Source organism: Musca autumnalis, unplaced genomic scaffold (assembly GCF_047663935.1).
Source record: "Musca autumnalis isolate F117 unplaced genomic scaffold, ASM4766393v1 scaffold_3, whole genome shotgun sequence".
NCBI lineage: Eukaryota > Metazoa > Arthropoda > Insecta > Diptera > Muscidae > Musca > Musca autumnalis.
The window spans coordinates 262363753-262381946 of NW_027411866.1; the positions used below are offsets into that span (position 1 = coordinate 262363753).

General features: G+C 34.5%; 1 protein-coding gene across 1 annotated transcript in view; it reads left to right on the forward strand.

Annotated features, from left to right (window-relative positions):
• nonC (serine/threonine-protein kinase Smg1) overlaps positions 1–13126 on the forward strand; it is a 45111-nt gene extending 31985 nt beyond the window's left edge. Inside the window, exons 6-12 of the mRNA XM_073978391.1 lie at positions 8929–9236; positions 9306–10065; positions 10231–10740; positions 10891–11913; positions 11979–12327; positions 12390–12750; positions 12815–13126. Of these exons, the coding sequence (XP_073834492.1) occupies positions 8929–9236; positions 9306–10065; positions 10231–10740; positions 10891–11913; positions 11979–12327; positions 12390–12598 (3159 nt within the window). The 3' untranslated portion in view covers positions 12599–12750; positions 12815–13126. The remainder of the gene's footprint in view (positions 1–8928; positions 9237–9305; positions 10066–10230; positions 10741–10890; positions 11914–11978; positions 12328–12389; positions 12751–12814) is intronic.
• The last annotated feature ends 5068 nt before the right edge of the window (positions 13127–18194 follow it).

An 18194-nucleotide genomic window follows, 5' to 3' on the forward strand; every position in this document is an offset into this window, starting at 1 on the left:
ACATGAGTTTTTTCCCTTTTCGACCCCTAAATATTATCCGACTATCACCAAAATCAATAGGCTTCTTTCTCTGTGGGCCCTCATCAACCCTCAAAATTTCGTGACTATCCAATCAAAATTCCAACCTGTAGCGTGATTACAAAAAATGGAAAAATTGTATATATTACTGACTTTTGCGATATCTCGGTTGTTTGCCCACTTACACCAACATATTTTCCAACAATATAAAGGAGATATTTTCTACTTCCTTTGGCGCGCTTTCCTTTTGGAATACTGCTACCAAAAGCGGAGATATTCGCATAAGAATAAAGCGTTGACTTTTCTCCACAAAAGCTTTTTGTTTATTCCGACTCCTGAATATTGTCCGACCATCACCAAGCTTAATAGGCTTCTTCCTCTGTGGGACCCGCATCAACTCCCAAAAAATTCGTGACGATCCGATCAAAATGGCGACCTGTAGCGTGATTACAAAAAAATCGGAAAATGGGATGCATTACCGACTATTGCGATATCTCTGTTTTTTGACCACCTACGACAGCCAACTTTATTTACATCATTGTAAAGGTGATATTTTCTACTTTCCTTGCCTGGTTTTGCTTTTGATATACCTCTTAAAGAAACAGAGCTATTGACTTTGAAATAAAACGTTGACCTTTTCCCAAAAAAGTTTTTGCCCATTCCTAACCCCGAATCTTATCCGACCATCATCAAAATCAATAGGCTTCTTGCTCTGTGGGACCCCAATAACTCCAATCAAAATTGCGACCTGCAGCGCGTTTTCGTAAAAAAATGCAAAATGGGACGTATTACCGACTATTCCCAGCAAAATAAATTGGAAGTAGTGCAATGTGGACTAGTTATGTCACGGCATGTTTTGATGCAGTTCAAACGGAGTCGTGAAAAAGGCACTCCAGTCCTCACATTTTAACTGCATTTGGATGCAATCCAAAGAATCACATCCACTTGTCACATTTGAACAACATCCGGATGCAGTTCAGCGGAGTCGTGAAAAAGGCACTCCAATTCCTCACAATTTAACAGCATCCGGATGCAGTCCAAACGGAGTCGTGAAAAAGGCACTCCGTTCGCTACATATTATTAGCAGTTGTTAGAGATCCCTACATGTACATAAATCAGTTTGTACATCTCTACAGGCAGCGACATAAATTTTCTAATAAGAGATAAGCGTGTTAATATTTTCAATCATTTGTTAATACAAACTGAATAATATTTCATTTGTGAACATTTTTCCGGTAACTCAAGAGAAGAAAATTTCCGAATGGAGTGCTGTTGGAGTACATGTCGAAATCTTAACTGGTGATGGGAAGACAACCCATTTAGCAAATGAAACAAAAACTGTTCAGCTTGGAACAAATGGAGAGCGGAGGAAACACGCATGTTTGCGATTGAATTCAATGGAGAATTTTCATAATTTGTGTTAATGTAATAAAGTTCTTAATATTTTTGTTTTACACAAATAATGCATTTTATTTGTTCTGACATATTTTGTAATGGCTTGCACAATTTCCGCAGAATGCCTGTATCAAAACACGTGCTTTGGACTGCCTCCTATTCTACCCCAAAGGGTTAGTTAAAATGCAATGCCAAAGGGTCAGTTAAAATGCAGTGCCAGAGGGTCAGTTAAAATGCAGTGCCAAAGGGTCAGTTAAAATGCAGTGCAATGGAGTGCCTCTTTCCGTAGTCACGCTCTTGTAAAAATCATGAGTGAAAATGCATAATTTGATGCACTTCCAGATCACTTGTACATATCATTTAACTGCCTCTTTGGAGGCAAACATTTTGCTGGGTTGTTATATCTCTATTGTTTGACCACCTACGCCAACCTACTTTGCATAATTGTAAATATGCGATTTTCTACTTTCTTAGTCGGGTTTTGCTTTTAGAAGATCCCCAAAAAAGGTGTCCCAGCAAAATAAATTGAAAGTAGTGCAATGTGGACTAGTTATGTCACGGCATGTTTTGATGCAGTTCAAACGGAGTCGTGAAAAAGGCACTCCAGTCCTCACATTTTAACTGCATTTGGATGCAATCCAAAGAATCACATCCACTTGTCACATTTTAACAACATCCGGATGCAGTTCAGCGGAGTCGTGAAAAAGGCACTCCAATTCCTCACAATTTAACAGCATCCGGATGCAGTCCAAACGGAGTCGTGAAAAAGGCACTCCGTTCGCTACATATTATTAGCAGTTGTTAGAGATCCCTACATGTACATAAATCAATTTGTACATCTCTACAGGCAGCGACATAAATTTTCCAATAAGAGATAAGCGTGTTAATATTTTCGAACATTTGTTAATACAAACTGAATAATATTTCATTTGTGAACATTTTTCCGGTAACTCAAGAGAAGAAAATTTCCGAATGGAGTGCTGTTGGAGTACATGTCGAAATCTTAACTGGTGATGGGAAGACAACCCATTTAGCAAATGAAACAAAAACTGTTCAGCTTGGAACAAATGGAGAGCGGAGGAAACACGCATGTTTGCGATTGAATTCAATGGAGAATTTTCATAATTTGTGTTAATGTAATAAAGTTCTTAATATTTTTGTTTTACACAAATAATGCATTTTATTTGTTCTGACATATTTTGTAATGGCTTGCACAATTTCCGCAGAATGCCTGTATCAAAACACGTGCTTTGGACTGCCTCCAATTCTACCCCAAAGGGTTAGTTAAAATGCAATGCCAAAGGGTCAGTTAAAATGCAGTGCCAGAGGGTCAGTTAAAATGCAGTGCCAAAGGGTCAGTTAAAATGGAGTGCAATGGAGTGCCTCTTTCCGTAGTCACGCTGTTGTAAAAATCATGAGTGAAAATGCATAATTTGATGCACTTCCAGATCACTTGTACATATCATTTAACTGCCTCTTTGGAGGCAAACTTTTTGCTGGGGTGATATCCGTCATTATTATTTAAATCGCAAAAATGAAAAGTTGGGGTCTATTAGCGACTAATGCGATATCTTCGTTGTTTGACCACCTACGACAACCTTCGTTACATCGATGTAAAGGTGATATTTTCTACTTTCATCGCCAGGTTTTGCTTTTTGTATACCCTTACAGACTCTGAGATATTTGCTTTGGAATAAAATGTTGTCGTTTTCTCCTTAATATTATCCGACCATGACCAAAATCAATAGGCTTCTTCTCCTGTGAAACCCCCACTAACCCTTGAAATTTTGTGACGATCCAAACAAAATTGCGACCTGTAGCGTGATTTCCAAAAATGGGATGTATTACCGACTATTGCGATATCTCCGTTAGTAGGTCACCTACGCCGACCTAGTTTGCATCATTGTAAAGATGGGATATTCTACTTTCATAGTCAGGCTTTGCTGTTGGAAAGTCCCCAACCAAAGCTGTGATATTGGTCATTATAATTAAAATCGCAAAAATGAAAATTTTGGTTTTATTTGCTACTATTGTGATATCATCGTTGTTTGATCACCTACGAGAATCTACTTTACATCATTAGAAAGGTGATATTTTCTACTTTCATGGTATACCCCATATAGAAGCTGAGATATTAGCTTTGGAAAAAAACGTTGTCTTTTTATCCGCCTAAGTTTTTTGCCCTTTTCGACCCCTAAATATTATCCGACCATCATCAAAACCAATAGGCTTCTTCCTCTCAGGGACCCTCATCAACACCCAAAATTTGGCGACGATCCGATCAAAATTGCAACCCGTAGCGTGATTACAAGGTTTAGATGGACAGACTGACGGACGGACACACACAGCCAGATCGACTCAGCTTGTCGACACATTCATTTTGGTATATATAAGTATGGGTCTACGACCATTATTTCGATGCGTTACAAACTTTTTGGGCAAAACCAACTTATAATACCCTCCCCACATAGTGGTTTAGGGTATAAAAAGAGTGTCTAAAATTCTAAGAATTTGTTTAAAAAATAAAGAAATACAAACTAAAGTTGCGAATATTGCTGTAATTCAAGAGACGGAAATTAGTTTTAGAGTGGAGTTGGAGTAAATTTCAACATCTGAGTTGGAATGAGAAGACAATACCCAGCAAAAAATTTTGGAAGTTGTGCAATTGGAGTTATGATATCACAGAAAAAATCAGTTGGTTGATCCCTACACATTTCTTCAAAAGATAAACAAAAGTGTATACATTTCGAAGAATTTGTTATAAAATAAGGAAATAACAATTTAAGTTGCGAACATTTTTGCGGTAATTCACGAGACGGAAATTTTTAATGGAGTGGAGTTGGAGTCCATGTCGAAAGCTGAACTAGTGATGGGAAGGCAACATAAAAAATTTAGGATGATGAAAGAAAATCAGATTCGCTTGGATTAAATCGGGAACGGGAAGTAAGCTCAAATGTGATTGAATTCATTGAAACATTTTTTTTTTAATTTGTGTTTATATAATAAAGTTCTTTGCGTGCTTGTTTTACACAAATAACAAATGCATTTTATTTATTCTGTGATATTTCGCAATAGCTTGCATTTTTACTGCATCTTTAGATTGATTAAAAACACAATCCGAAGAGTGCCTTTAAGTTCAATCCAAACGACTATATCGAAAGCTGTGATTTGGATCGAAAACGGAGTGCATCCTAGCTGTGTGCTGTGGAAGCAAAATAGAGTGCATCCTAGCTGCGCGCTCTCTTGTAAAATTCATAGGAAAAGGTGTACTCCAACGACAAATGTACTGTACACTTGTAGTGATTCAACTGCATCCGCGGATGCAAACTTTTTGCTGGGTATGTAAAAAATCCACTTTGGATGATGAAGCAAAATCAATTGCGATGGCATAAAATGCAGAGCAGAGGAAGTAAACTCGGTCACGATTAAATTTAACGGAGAATTTGTATAATTTGTGTTTATGTAATAAAGTTCTTAATATTAGGTGTGTCTTTTTACGTGATAATTTGTAATAATTATTACGAAATGTTACTAATGCTTTCTTTTTACACAAAAGTTCAGTAAAAGAGAGCGAAGAGAGATATCAATTTTGACAGTTGTTTGCTGAGAAATTGCTAAAAGTTGCTGAAAGAATTTTTCCCAGCAACATTTAGCAAGTTCGATCAGCTGTTTTTTAATCGTCTGGTAATGGTCAGCTGCTCAATGTTCATTTTATTTTTGTGGAAAAATATTAAAAATATTGTGAGTCTGGTTTACTTATTGCTTATTTTATAAATATATTTATTATTTTTTATTTATTTTGCTTAAAATTGAAGAACTTTTTCATTGCTTTGGAGTTATTTGGCGCCAATGGTTTTGTTTTGGTTATCAATTGTTATCTTGCTAAAGTTTACTAAATGCTGTCTTTTTACTTTTTTTCTCTATTTTCGTATCAAAGAGCAAAATCTCTCTTACTCTCTGAAAAGAAGTTACTGAAGTTAGAAGACACAACTATTATTGTTTTAGACAAATAATAAATACATTTTATTTATTCTGGGATATTTTGCAATGGCTTGCATTTTTATAGCATATTTAGACATCATTTAAATGCAATCCAAAACACTGAATCAAATGCACAGGTTTGGATCAAAAATGGACTGCATCACAGCTTTGGAAGTAAAATGGAGTGCATCCTAGCTGCGCGCTCTCTTGTAAAATTCATAAGTGAATTCAAAGCCAGCAAAAAGTTTGCAACCTCGGATTCAGTTGAATCACTACAAGTGTACAGTACAAGTGCCTTTGGAGTACATCTTTTTCTATGAATTCACTTATGAATTTTACAAGGGAGCGCGCAGCTAGGATGCACTCCATTTTGCTTCCAAAGCACACAGCTAGGATGCAGTCCATTTTCGATCCAAATCACAGCTTTTGATGTAGTGTTCTTTCTCATGATGGAATCTCTCAAATAAAACACTTGCCGTTTAATTTTGCCACCATTTATAATTTAAATGCAAGCGTTTTATTTGGGAGATTCCATCATGAGAAAGAATATATTTATTGAGGCTAAGCGACAAGTTATTTCCTAGTTTTAAGTGCATTTCTAAATAAAACTTTGAAACTCAATTTTTTAAATTATATTTTATTTTTAACTTTTTAGTAAATACATTTTTTTTAACCACTGAGAACAAAATTATATTCAATTTAGGCCGAAAATTTAGATAAAAACTTTAAAATGCCTGAAATCGTGTAGTACCGATATATAAAGGCTATACCAAAACCTGGACTTATGTTCATAATTTTTGGTGGGGAAGTTTCTGTACCATTGTGGACTCCAAATGCCAAGTTACAGCCAATTCTGGCTAAAAATGAAGATAAAATCCTTAAAACACTTGAAATCGGGTGGTACCACTATATGGGGGCTATATCAAAACCTGGACCTATGTCAAAATTTTTTGGTGGAGAAGTTTCTGTACCATTGGGGACTCCAAATGCCAAGTTACAGCCAATTCGGCCTCAAAATGAAGATAAAGTCCTCATAATACTTGAAATCGGGTGGTACCGCTATAAGGGGGCTATACCAAAACCTGGACAATTTTTGGTGGGAAATGTCTGTATCATTGAAAATGCCAAATGACAGCTAATTCGGGCAAAAATGAAGATACAATCCTCAAAATACCTGAAATCGGGGGTACCGCTATAAGGGGGCTGTAGGAAAAATTGGGCCCGTATCCATGTATTGTAATCCAAATCTGAAAAGTGTGCAAAGTTTTAGTCTGATTAGTCAACTGCAACAGTGTCAAAATTGAGTTACCAGATTTGAACTAAACGGACCAAAGCAAGTTAAATAAAACACTGTAATTATCATATTATTCTAATTTTATTTTTTATAGTTTTATAGGAAAAGTTGAAGAAGAAATGTTTGAGTTCTTCGTAATTTTCGTCAAAGTTTCAGGCAATAATGAAGATATTCCGTTGCAACAAATTTTTGGCTTATAGTTTTCCTATTGGCGAATATTTTTAGAACATTGTATTAAATCACAAAGAATTCCAATTGTGGCATAACATTAAAATAATGTTATATTGAATATTACTACATTTGAAACGCATATAAACCGCGTAATAGTGAAAATAACATTATGCGCATCCGATTTTCCAACACAGCGAATCAATCCATCCCTTTTATTTGATGTGCAGTTTGTGAAATTCTATTTAGGGGCCACTATGTAGCATCTGTTGCATATTAGGGCGCAAAATACAGTAAAATGGTAATAATTTCCACGAAGTTCATTTACATTTTATGCGCATCCGATTTCGATGATAGCCTTCAAAAAATACACCATTTGATGTCGTTTCATTGCGATCCATCAAGATTTTAAGAAAAAATCAAATGTATCTCCGGATTCGCTATAGTTTTTAGATATCTGTTTTCGCACATTTTATTATAGAGCGATACGCCTATTTAATTGAGTAGAAATGACATATCCAAAACGCTTATAAATACGCGATATTTTCAACAACATTTATTGCAGATTTTCGAAATTTGAGACGCGCCGTGGTGTATTAGATTCAGAACGTAAAAAACTAAATTTACGCGGGTTTCCACGAAAATCGAATGACGTTTGTAAATTTTAATAAAAAACAGTTTTTTTAGAAAAATGTACGCACACAAATTTCGGGTTTGGGCGCAGATTACTGTAATCCTATGAAGGCTACACGCTCATGTTATACATTAAAAAATGCGAAATCGCGAGTACTACAATCGAACAATATGCTTTTAGATACACCACCATGTGGTAAGGGGTATAATGTCTTTGTGCATTAGTTTGTAACATGCAAAAGGAAACGAGATAGACCCATAGTTCCTTGTAGGGATATACATAGAATCACTTTCTGAGTCGATTTCATGTCAGATTTGGATATAGCCCCCATATATATCTTCGCCCGATTTAAGGCATTTGGTGCATTTGAAACACGATATAATGTCCGATTTCAATGAAATTTGGAATGTGCGACGGAATTTAGTCTAGAAGTAAGTGTGCCAAATTATATAGAAATCGGTTCAAATTTGGCTATTGCTCCTATATATATTCTCGGCCGATTTTAGGTATTTGATGCACGAAACGCGCTATATATGTCCGATTTCAATGAATTTTGTAATGTGCGACGGAATTTAGTCTAGAAATAAGTGTGTTAAATTATATAGAAATTGGTTCAGATTTGGATATAGCCCCCATATATATTTTCGCCCGAATTAAGGAATATATGTCCGATTTCAATTAAATTTGGAATGTGCGACCGTATTTAGTCTAGAAATAACTGTGGCAAATCATATCGAAATTGGTTCAGATTTGCATATAGCTCCCATATATATCTTCGACCGATATAGGTAATTGATGCACGAAACACGCTATATATGTCCAATTTTGATGAAATTTGAACTATGTGACGGAATTTGGTCTATACATAAATGTGAAAAATTATATCAAAATCAGTTCTGATTTGGATTTAGCTCCCATATATATTTCACATATTCACAGTGGTGTAGGGTATTATATAGTCGGCCCCGCCCGACTTTGATCCTTTCATTACTGGTTCAGTCTTCAAAATGTCAGCAGCCGTTTGAGGTAGATACAGTGGATATATTAAAAAATCATACACTAGAAACTTCAACTCTGAAGAGTATTCTTTAACTTCTCCTTTGAGCATTAAGCTCTACATTGTTTTGTAAAACCACTAATTGGAAATTAACATAAAAAACTCGTTTCCTTCAATGATTTTTTCCGATTTTTTTTTCATTCATACGATCACAGATTCCGCTTACATTGTTATTTTTAAAAATCCATCGGTGAATTGAGCTAAAACACTTCAGTTTACCTAAGTACGTTCAAAGTTGATGACCACATACCTCAGTTTCAACATAAGTTAATTTCCTACAAAAAGCTTGATATATATCATTAAAAAAAAAGTTAGACATAAATTGTATTTTTCCCAAAGTGTTTCAGATTTTTAATGGAATTATTAATCATTTTTATGCAGGGATCTTACCGAATGACTTGTTCACATGTTTTAAAAGTATTGCGCAAGGAGAGAGAAACGCTACTCACGTTGCTTGAAGCATTTGTATACGATCCACTGGTGGACTGGACTATAAGCGATGATGGAAGTACTACTCGTGCAACATCAGCCCATAATGCTGCTATAATGATTTCATCCTTAGCCTCAAGCAAAGAAACACATTTGAGTCCAAAAGATATGTTGGAAAGCAAGAAATATGATGTTGAATGGTCCCGACAATCGCTTATTGCAAAAATTGCCGAAGTAAAACCTGTGTGGTTAAAATATAGGTAAAACATAATTATATACACAAATAGCTTTTATTTTTAACGCACGCTTCATTTTCTTTTTTTATGTAGAAATAGTTTTGACGAACGGCTTCGGGATTTAGTAAATAATGTTCAACATTTGCTAGATATACGTGAAAGTATATCACAGTTGGAGCAAGAGCGGTCAAGTTATACGAAACAGCTCGCCATGATTCGAGAATTGGATGCTTTGGGATCTGCTCGTGGTAGTCATGCATTGAATACTGTTACCCAACGCTATAAGACGTACAAAAGAGATTTGAATGCATTTGAAAATATTAAGCAACTGATACAGCAAACAGTCAACGACCTTGAAGTGGTACAGACAACATACTTCCACATTTTGCTTGACCCAAATGAAGTCATGAAGTTAGATGTCAATCAACAGACAAATACTTCTCATTCCATAGATGAGTGTGATTTACTCAAAGATATTTTTCCGGAGTATAAAGCAAACAATTTGTATACAGCCTACAAATTTGCCAAGGAAGAGATGGAAAATTGTTTTCTACAAATACAACAGAACGCTGTCGAATGCAAAAACTTACTTCTCATTTACAGCAAAGTAAAGAGTTACTTCCCGCGTTCCAAAATACTGCAAAACCATTTGGTGAAATATAAGTGTGTATTTAGCCGTTTGATCAAATCAAATGTAGACTTCAGTACTGTGGATACTTCAACGTCAAGTGTTGGGGTATCCATTGCGGAACATTGTCAAAAATACTTTGATTCCTTGATAAAAATTTACATGGAGTTAAAGGCAAATTTGTCACATGCTCAATTTGAATTAGAACAGCGCCAAAAACAACAGGTAAAGTTTTAATTTAATATAGCATAATGAGAATTTTCGAACATTTCTATCCAAAGCGATGTGCAAAAAATCTACTATACACTGTCTACTATAACAATTGAGCCAGCTTTGGTCGCTTTAACTATTTAGAATTATAATAATATTGTTTTTTTATGGTTTATCTAGATTGTTGAGAGAGAAATTGTAACAGATTCTATAGTGGATTTTCTTAATTCGAATACGCATCACAACCGACAAGCGATTTTAAGATCTGCAGCTAGTCGCATACATTTGGCGCATAAGTCATTTGTAGTAGAGGAAATACCTTTTCGCCATGATGGAAGCAATTCCCAATTAAGTTGGCAAATCAACTTTTTGCAAATGTTGGATACATTTGTCACATCTCTTAACATAATGGATTCTGTAGATATACTGCAATTAATAATTCAATCGTTAATTGGATTGAATGACTTCCAAACAGCATTAATGAGAATATCTCAAAAATTACTCAGAATTTTTATTATGGAAAACAATAAAGACATAGAGGATATTGAAGCTTGTAATGAAATCAAAATAACAATTGATGAAGCTGACAGTAGTTTTGAAAATACAGTGTCGTCGTTACAGAAGCTGCAAGACCACCTTTATAATTTACAGGAAGTCAAATGTCATGATTCGATAGATCGCATTATGGTGGTAAGTAACATGGTAATTAATTCTGCTCAATCGATTTTTAAAAAGTATTGGTGATTTGAAATTGATTCTTAAAAATAAAATCAATAAAATAATCATTGGATTCAACATCCAGATTTTCGTAATGGATTTTTTTATTTTATTTTTGTTTAGACTTCTTGGAATATCAACATTATTGATTACATAAAGTCTTGTCGTGATGAAGTGATATTACAACTTATATCCCAAGCGAAGCTTTCTGCTTCCTCTCTGTTGAACAGTGACATGTACAACGTATTCGATTTGCGTTGCTTTGCAAATATTATCAACGACACTTTAGTAGGAATACAAAACAAGCTAATTGCCGAGCTAATACCATTTGTCGTAGATGTTGTACAATGTCGTATTTCCAACTTGGTACTTGAAGCTAACGACACCGTAACAGACAATCCCAACATTTGTATAGCGGACCAATTGTGTGGTAAACTCTACCTGGCTATTGAGCAGGAATATAGAATGCAGTATCACGAATGGACAGCTAGTAAACTCAATAGCCTTCTCGAGGAATATCGGTTAATAGTAACATTTTACTACTGGCTAAACGATGAACTTTTACCTCATGGACAAATAAAAAACAATCAAAATGATATTACATCCAAACAGGAGTTCTTGTCCAAAGTACACAATACGAGCCAAGTGTTGGTCGTGTGTAAATCAACAATGATGAAAATTAAATCGGAGCTCGATTTACACAGAAAGAATATAGATGATTTTCTAGCACTGCCGTCACAGGTCACAGGTGCTGTCCAGTTGCAACGTTTGCAACTGAAAGAAGCTGTCTCCACAACAAATAACAGGTACACATACTTTTTGAACCTGGCAACGAGATTGACGGAATACCTTGCCGTTTTGCTACAATTCGAAATATCAGGAGGAGATGGACCATTTGAAGCTCTGATAAAGCAATTTAGGGAGCAACAGGATAAATTGGAAGCGGGTGAGATTTGCATAACTCCGGTTGAAAGAAGTTTGGTCCAACTGTTAGATCCAGAAGGAAAAATCGATCAGTGTTGGATTGAAAATATTTCAGATTTGTTGGATGAAATGATATTTTCAGTTCAGAAAAAAATGAGTGACTTTGAAAAACAGGAAACCGCCGCAGCAAAAACGTTACAGGAATGTGGCCAACAGCTACAGGTTTGAATAATTTTCTTCTTAATTATTATTATTTTTTTTTTTTTAATAAAAACAAACGATTACAGATTCTCATTGATTCGTCGCTTCGTATGGATCTGCGTCAGCTGTTGAAAATTATAACAAAAACATTTAAAATGTCCCCAAAAATTGAGAGCGGTGAGATATGTCAGCATATTCGTGAGTTGCAACAGACAATAAAGGCAATTCAAAACATTGTAAATGCTCTTCAAATGCAACTTTTCCCCGGGGATTTTGAAACTCTGGTGCTGAAACAAATACGTGCCAAAGTTGACGAACTAAGTGGCATGATTCATAATAGTGACTCGCTCATGGAACGCATTACCCAAATGGATATGGGAGATGAACAATTTTTAAAACTAGAAAACTCAATTAGAAATGATAATTTAAAAGAATGTAAGGAAAAAAGAACTAGCTACTTCAACAAACAATTTATGCTGAACATTTTTTTCTTCCAGCTACGATTATTAATAGCCAAGTGGGAGAACAGAAAAGAAATGCGTATGCGGTTTCCGTTTGGAAACGCATACGCATGAAACTTGAAGGTCGAGATCCAGATCCAAACCGACGCAGTTCCGTTACCGAACAAGTCGACCATGTCATAACTGAAGCTACAAACGAGGATAACCTGGCCTCGCTGTATGAAGGATGGACACCTTGGGTGTAGTTATTCACAGCAACTGCTCCATAGCGAGGAGTTTGGCATAGGCTTTCGCAAAATCATATAAAATAGAATTAAATTCCAGTGAAGTAAAAGAACCACATAGATGTGAAACATCAGATAGAACCGGATATCGGTTCTGCAACAGCAGAGTAAAGGTACGACATCCACAATCCAATAACTGTTAATGATACAAGTTGCATTGACTGTTTACATTTCCAGATCGATCGTTCAGCTGTAGTTTTTCTTAGAATTTCATCCTCTGCTTTTGTTCATGGTATGGGTTCGGCATGAGGATATTGATCGGTCAAAGTAATATTGCTCAGTTACAGTTACCTATATGGTGTGGTTGGACAGTGAATAATGTCGCCTTTAAAATCGGACAAGAATATCACTCAAGACGAATAATAAATTATCTTCCTAATTTGATGAATACACATTTTTTTATTTTACATTCAGCTCAATTTTTATGTTTAGTAACATTTTCTGTATACGTTTATATCATTAATAAATAAAACAATAATAATATTGGTATTTTTATGTGTTACATACATACCTCATAATGCAATTACAAGGCCAACTGTAGTGGAATTCGATAACTCGAGTTCCCGCATAAATCGGTAAAATTATTTTTGGTCTGTTCCAGGACTGCAAGAATCTACTAATTTTTACTATTTTTTCCGATAACATAAAGGAAAAAATGCTATCGTAGTAAAAAAAAATAGTAGCTTCTTCTTCTGGAACAGAGCAAATGCTTATAATTTTAAATTTCGGTAACAACCAACCAATTTTTTGATAATGAAATTGGTTGTTGTTTTACTTTGTTTTTAATTTTTTTATTTGCATTGATTGGTTTTCTTAATCTTTTGCAAGATTTAAAAAAATCGATTTTGGTGTTTTTTTTTCTTTTCAATTATATAACTACCCAGCAAAATTTTATGGAAGTAGTTCTATGAAAAGCCATGATTTCACTGGATCTTTTGCATTGGTTCAAATGAAGTCGTGAAAGATCCGATCTTTTCATCAACATTTGAACCCTTTCAAAGGAGGTCGTGAAAGATCCGATCTTTGCATCAGCATTTGAACCCATGCAAAGGAAGTCGTGAAAGATCCGATCTTTTCATCAGCATTTGAACCCATTCCATCGATCCAATAGAGATGCATTTTTTGTTTTTATTTATACACATTTGTCTAAATATATAAGATTAATTATTTACAATAGGCTTGATGTTGTCGGAGACCCGAAATCACAACCAATGTTGTTAAAACTCTCGTCGTAATGATAATGTCATTGCAAAGGTTTGGTGAAAATGACATGCCAAAGCATTGGTGTAAACGACATGCTTTGGATCCAAAAATGAGTAGCATCTTTTGTGGTCCATATTTTGTGGCTCATGAATTTTAATTTATCGATGAAGTTGCTAAAAAGATGACATGCCAAATCTTCCACCCATGATTGAATCTTTGGCATCGAACATTTTGCTGGGTAGATGTCCGCGTTGCTGACCCGTTGTGTAGGTTCTCCTTTTAAACCTTAGTAATCTAAGTGGCAAGTGGGAAATCTTCAGATTTCAAATAGAAAGCCTAGAAGTTCTGCTTTATTGAGAAAATTATTTTAAACTTATTCACCCGTATTACGGTTGGCGTTGTCGTATACAAAATTGCAAACTGACATGTAACGTCTAATTGGTATTATATATGCATTTGTACAAAAAAGCAAAAATTTAAATTTTTAAAGATTTCTTTTGGTAACAAAAATCAATAGAATTATTAGTAGATCATTTTTAAACTATTAATTCAGAAGAACAAATAACCCTACAGTTTTTACAATCAAAATTGGTCTGTTCTTTTACTTTTGAAAATGGTAAAACTGGCAAAAGTAGCAAAAGTTGTAATCTACTTCCATATGATTTGTATGGTGTCTGAAGTTAAGGAACGCTTTTCGAGTAAAAAGTTGTAAAACTTGAAGATTCTTGCATGTAATGGAACAGAGCTAATAAGTGTTCGGCGTACGTAGACGTTTTTGTGGTCGATGGCGTAGTCGTTGTCGTAGAGATATTTTTTGGTACCACACGTAACATTTACGACAACGACAATATTTTTCTCATACAAAATTAAAAAAATATATTTTTTTAATTGTAAAACAATTCGTTTGAAATCATCTCTTGAACAAAAACTAAGAAATTTGCATTGCATGAATCGTTATATGAGGACTCTAGCAGATTTTCAATAGAAAGTTTGTCATCTGATAAAAACACGAAATGTATCTTATGCAAATGAATAAAAGTAGTAAAGTTTGTATTTATTTTTATTTTCCAATATGTTTTAATAATCATTGCCAAAAATCGTTTGAAATTTATTTGTTTCTATTTTTATATGCTGTCGTTTACAAAATTGGTCACGACTCTTTCCCCGTATTTCAACGCTATGAGTAATACCCATTTGTCGTAATACGCCATATGTAATACCAATTTGTCGTATCAAAAAAAAAAAAAAATAAATAAATAAATGTTATATTTAAAACGAGAAATCCGTTCTGGGAATTACGAATGTATTTCATTCGATTTTTAACAACAAATGTTTAACTGATTAAACCTTTTTGTGTTTTTCAATAATATTTCTTTGTCCATCTTGTAGTTCGTGTGTTTTTCTATTGGCACATTAATTATATGCAGCATTTGTAGCATGTGTCTGCGTCTACTATTGCTTTCTCGAGTTAGAACATCCACATCCCTGAAGTTTGAAGTATGCATAATGGCTTGTGCTTTGTTTTATGATCTCAATCCCGTCTTTAACTTATTTTTCGTGGTGCAAACATAAACAGCCCTATTCTGAACGCATGGGAGTTGGGAATTTTTTCCCATTCCCACATTTTCGTATTCTGAACAAAATTTTGTGGGAGTTTTTTTCCCATTTCCCATCTCCCCTCATTCTGAATGAAGTTCGAATTGGGAATTTGTTCCCATGGGAAAAAAGTATACATTCTCTATCTTGAATTGTGGGAGAATTTTGTGTCTTTTTGTGGGAAAAATCTCCCCAGCAAACAGTGTGGGAGTTTGAAAAAAAATTTCTAGAAATTTCATATTTTTATGAAATTTCATATTTTAAGACATCTACACGACAAAATTATTGCAAATATTTATAATCGCCATGTGCTTGCTTAATAAAAGCGTACAAAATGTACTGTAAAATATGTCATTAGTAGACTTCGGATTTTGCATATTCTTATATGATACAAAAACCTGCAAGAATCTAACTGTTTTACACCGATAAAAAAATTTTCCTTTATGTTATCGAACAAAACAAGAAAAAGTAATAAAAATTAGTAGATTTTTGCAGTTCTGGAACAGACCATATGTATTGAAATACGAGAAAAAGAGTCATGGTTGATTCTGTTAACGCAGCACAGCAAGTAAAAACAAATCAATTTCAAAAGAATTTTTGGCAATAATTATTAAAATATATTGGAAAATAACCTTAATATATACAATCTTTACAACTTTTATTCATTTTCGTAATATAACCTTCGGGTTTTTTAAATCAGACGACTAACGTTCTATTGAAAACGTGTTAGTCTCCTCAACGACACGACAACGATCACACAAACGTACATACATATATGCCAAATTATTGCAATGCTATTCCATTTTCCGAAATGCCTTTTCTTGAATAGGATCGTTGTTTTTGAACGTAGAAGCTTGAAATTTTTCAAGGGCACGTCTTTTAGTTTTAGATTCAATCAAAAACGTGTTTTATTTATTTATTTTTTTTTTTTGAGATACCTCTTCGGAAATTTATGGTGACTATATGTTAACACGCAAAAATATGTAATAATTGAGAAAAATGTCCGAATTTATCTTTTTGATTTTTTTTTAAATATGGAAAATACGAGTTCTAGTGATCATTAGGAATAAGTAAAACTAGCGATATACTCGTTAAATTTTTAAATTCGTTACAAACTTAAAAGTTCCGATTACTTTATACACAAAAATTATTTTTGCCTACTAATTAAAAAAATGCTTACACAAATTCGCATATTCTGAAGAAAATGTGCTTATTAGAACAACATCACACATCGCTGACTCCATTCACTTAAAAATCCATAAATCAATGCACGGTTGTTGAATTAAGTGAGTTGTGCTTTTGCTAATCTAATTCAAAAACCGCGAATTCAATGCAAATAGGCATTTTGTATTACAAAACAAAATTTACAGCTCCCAAAAGTATGCTATAATAATTTGGTGTAACTAATTTCGAAATTTCAGCTCCCATGGTTTGCTCTTCCCACGTCGTTTAGAATATGGAAAACGTGGGAATGGGAAATTTCGCTCCCATGGGAAACAGTTCCCATGGGAATGTTCAGAATAGGGCTGAAACTTTTTGGCATGGGTTTGTCGAGTCACCATTACATTTTATCGTATAGACGCCCTCAACGGGCGTTGTCGATTTTGTCCGAGTGAAGAATTTATTGTTTGTATTGTTGCTCTTTAGAGCCATATGATATTGTTCCTTGTCATAGAGATTTCTGAAAACCCTGGTACATATGTCAACCTTTTGAGTATATTTTGCTCATTGTGTTCTTTATTGTTGAGGCTTCGGAATCTTGTCTGTTGCATCAATTTATTTATTAACTCAAAGCAATGTTCACTATGTTTGAAAAAAAAACCGCACGCCCTTTATGCCTGCAGCAAATGTGTCCGAAATGTTCCCACGAATTCCGATGATGCCTTTAAAGCTGATATGCGAGTGTTTTCATTCGCTTGCAGTTGACATGAGAAAAGATCAAGCAGAAATTAAGGAATCTTTTGAAAATATTGTTTCTGAAATCCAAGTCCTTAAAGGTAGCTGATGTGCTTGGTGGATCGGTTGACACCAGAGTATACCTAAATGATAATATGTCGCCTCTAGCCAACAATATTCTTCAAATTTGTTTAAAGCTATAAAAGGAAAACTAATGGGCCGATTCCGTACAGCGAGGCGAGTCGTGTCGTGTTGCCAAATGCAATTTTTCGATTCCGTATGGCAATATCGCCTGACGTCGTCAAATTTTGTCGCCGAAATGTTCATTTTCCGGCGACAACAAATTAGCTGTCGCCGTACATTTTTACTAACGAATAAAAATAAAATAAAAAAAACTTGTTATCGACGATTATTTTCTATCGCTGTACGTAGTGCATTTTTTAAATTTTGTCACAGAGACGATAGACGACGCGACATGACTGGCCTCGCTGTACGGAATCGGCCCATAAATTCTGCGGTACAGTGTTATCAATCGTGAAGTTCTCAGGGTCAAACTCACCATGCCCCAATCAGGAATCAAAGGTTCTCAAGGAATGTGTCGATTTCTTTAAATCCAATCATCTTTCTATATAAATTGTTGTTTGTTTTCTTTCTCTCATTGATCTCAAACTCTTTTATAATATTGTTGAAATTGTAGTATTTTTTCAATTAAGTGTTTATACCACAATTAATGGATTATTTTATATTAAAAATGTCAAAGAATTTTTTTAATACGTTTTTTTTTCGGTTTCATCGGTTCCCCCCAATTATATGAATGTTGTCAGAATATAAATGACTTATAACAATAATCTTCGACCCATAG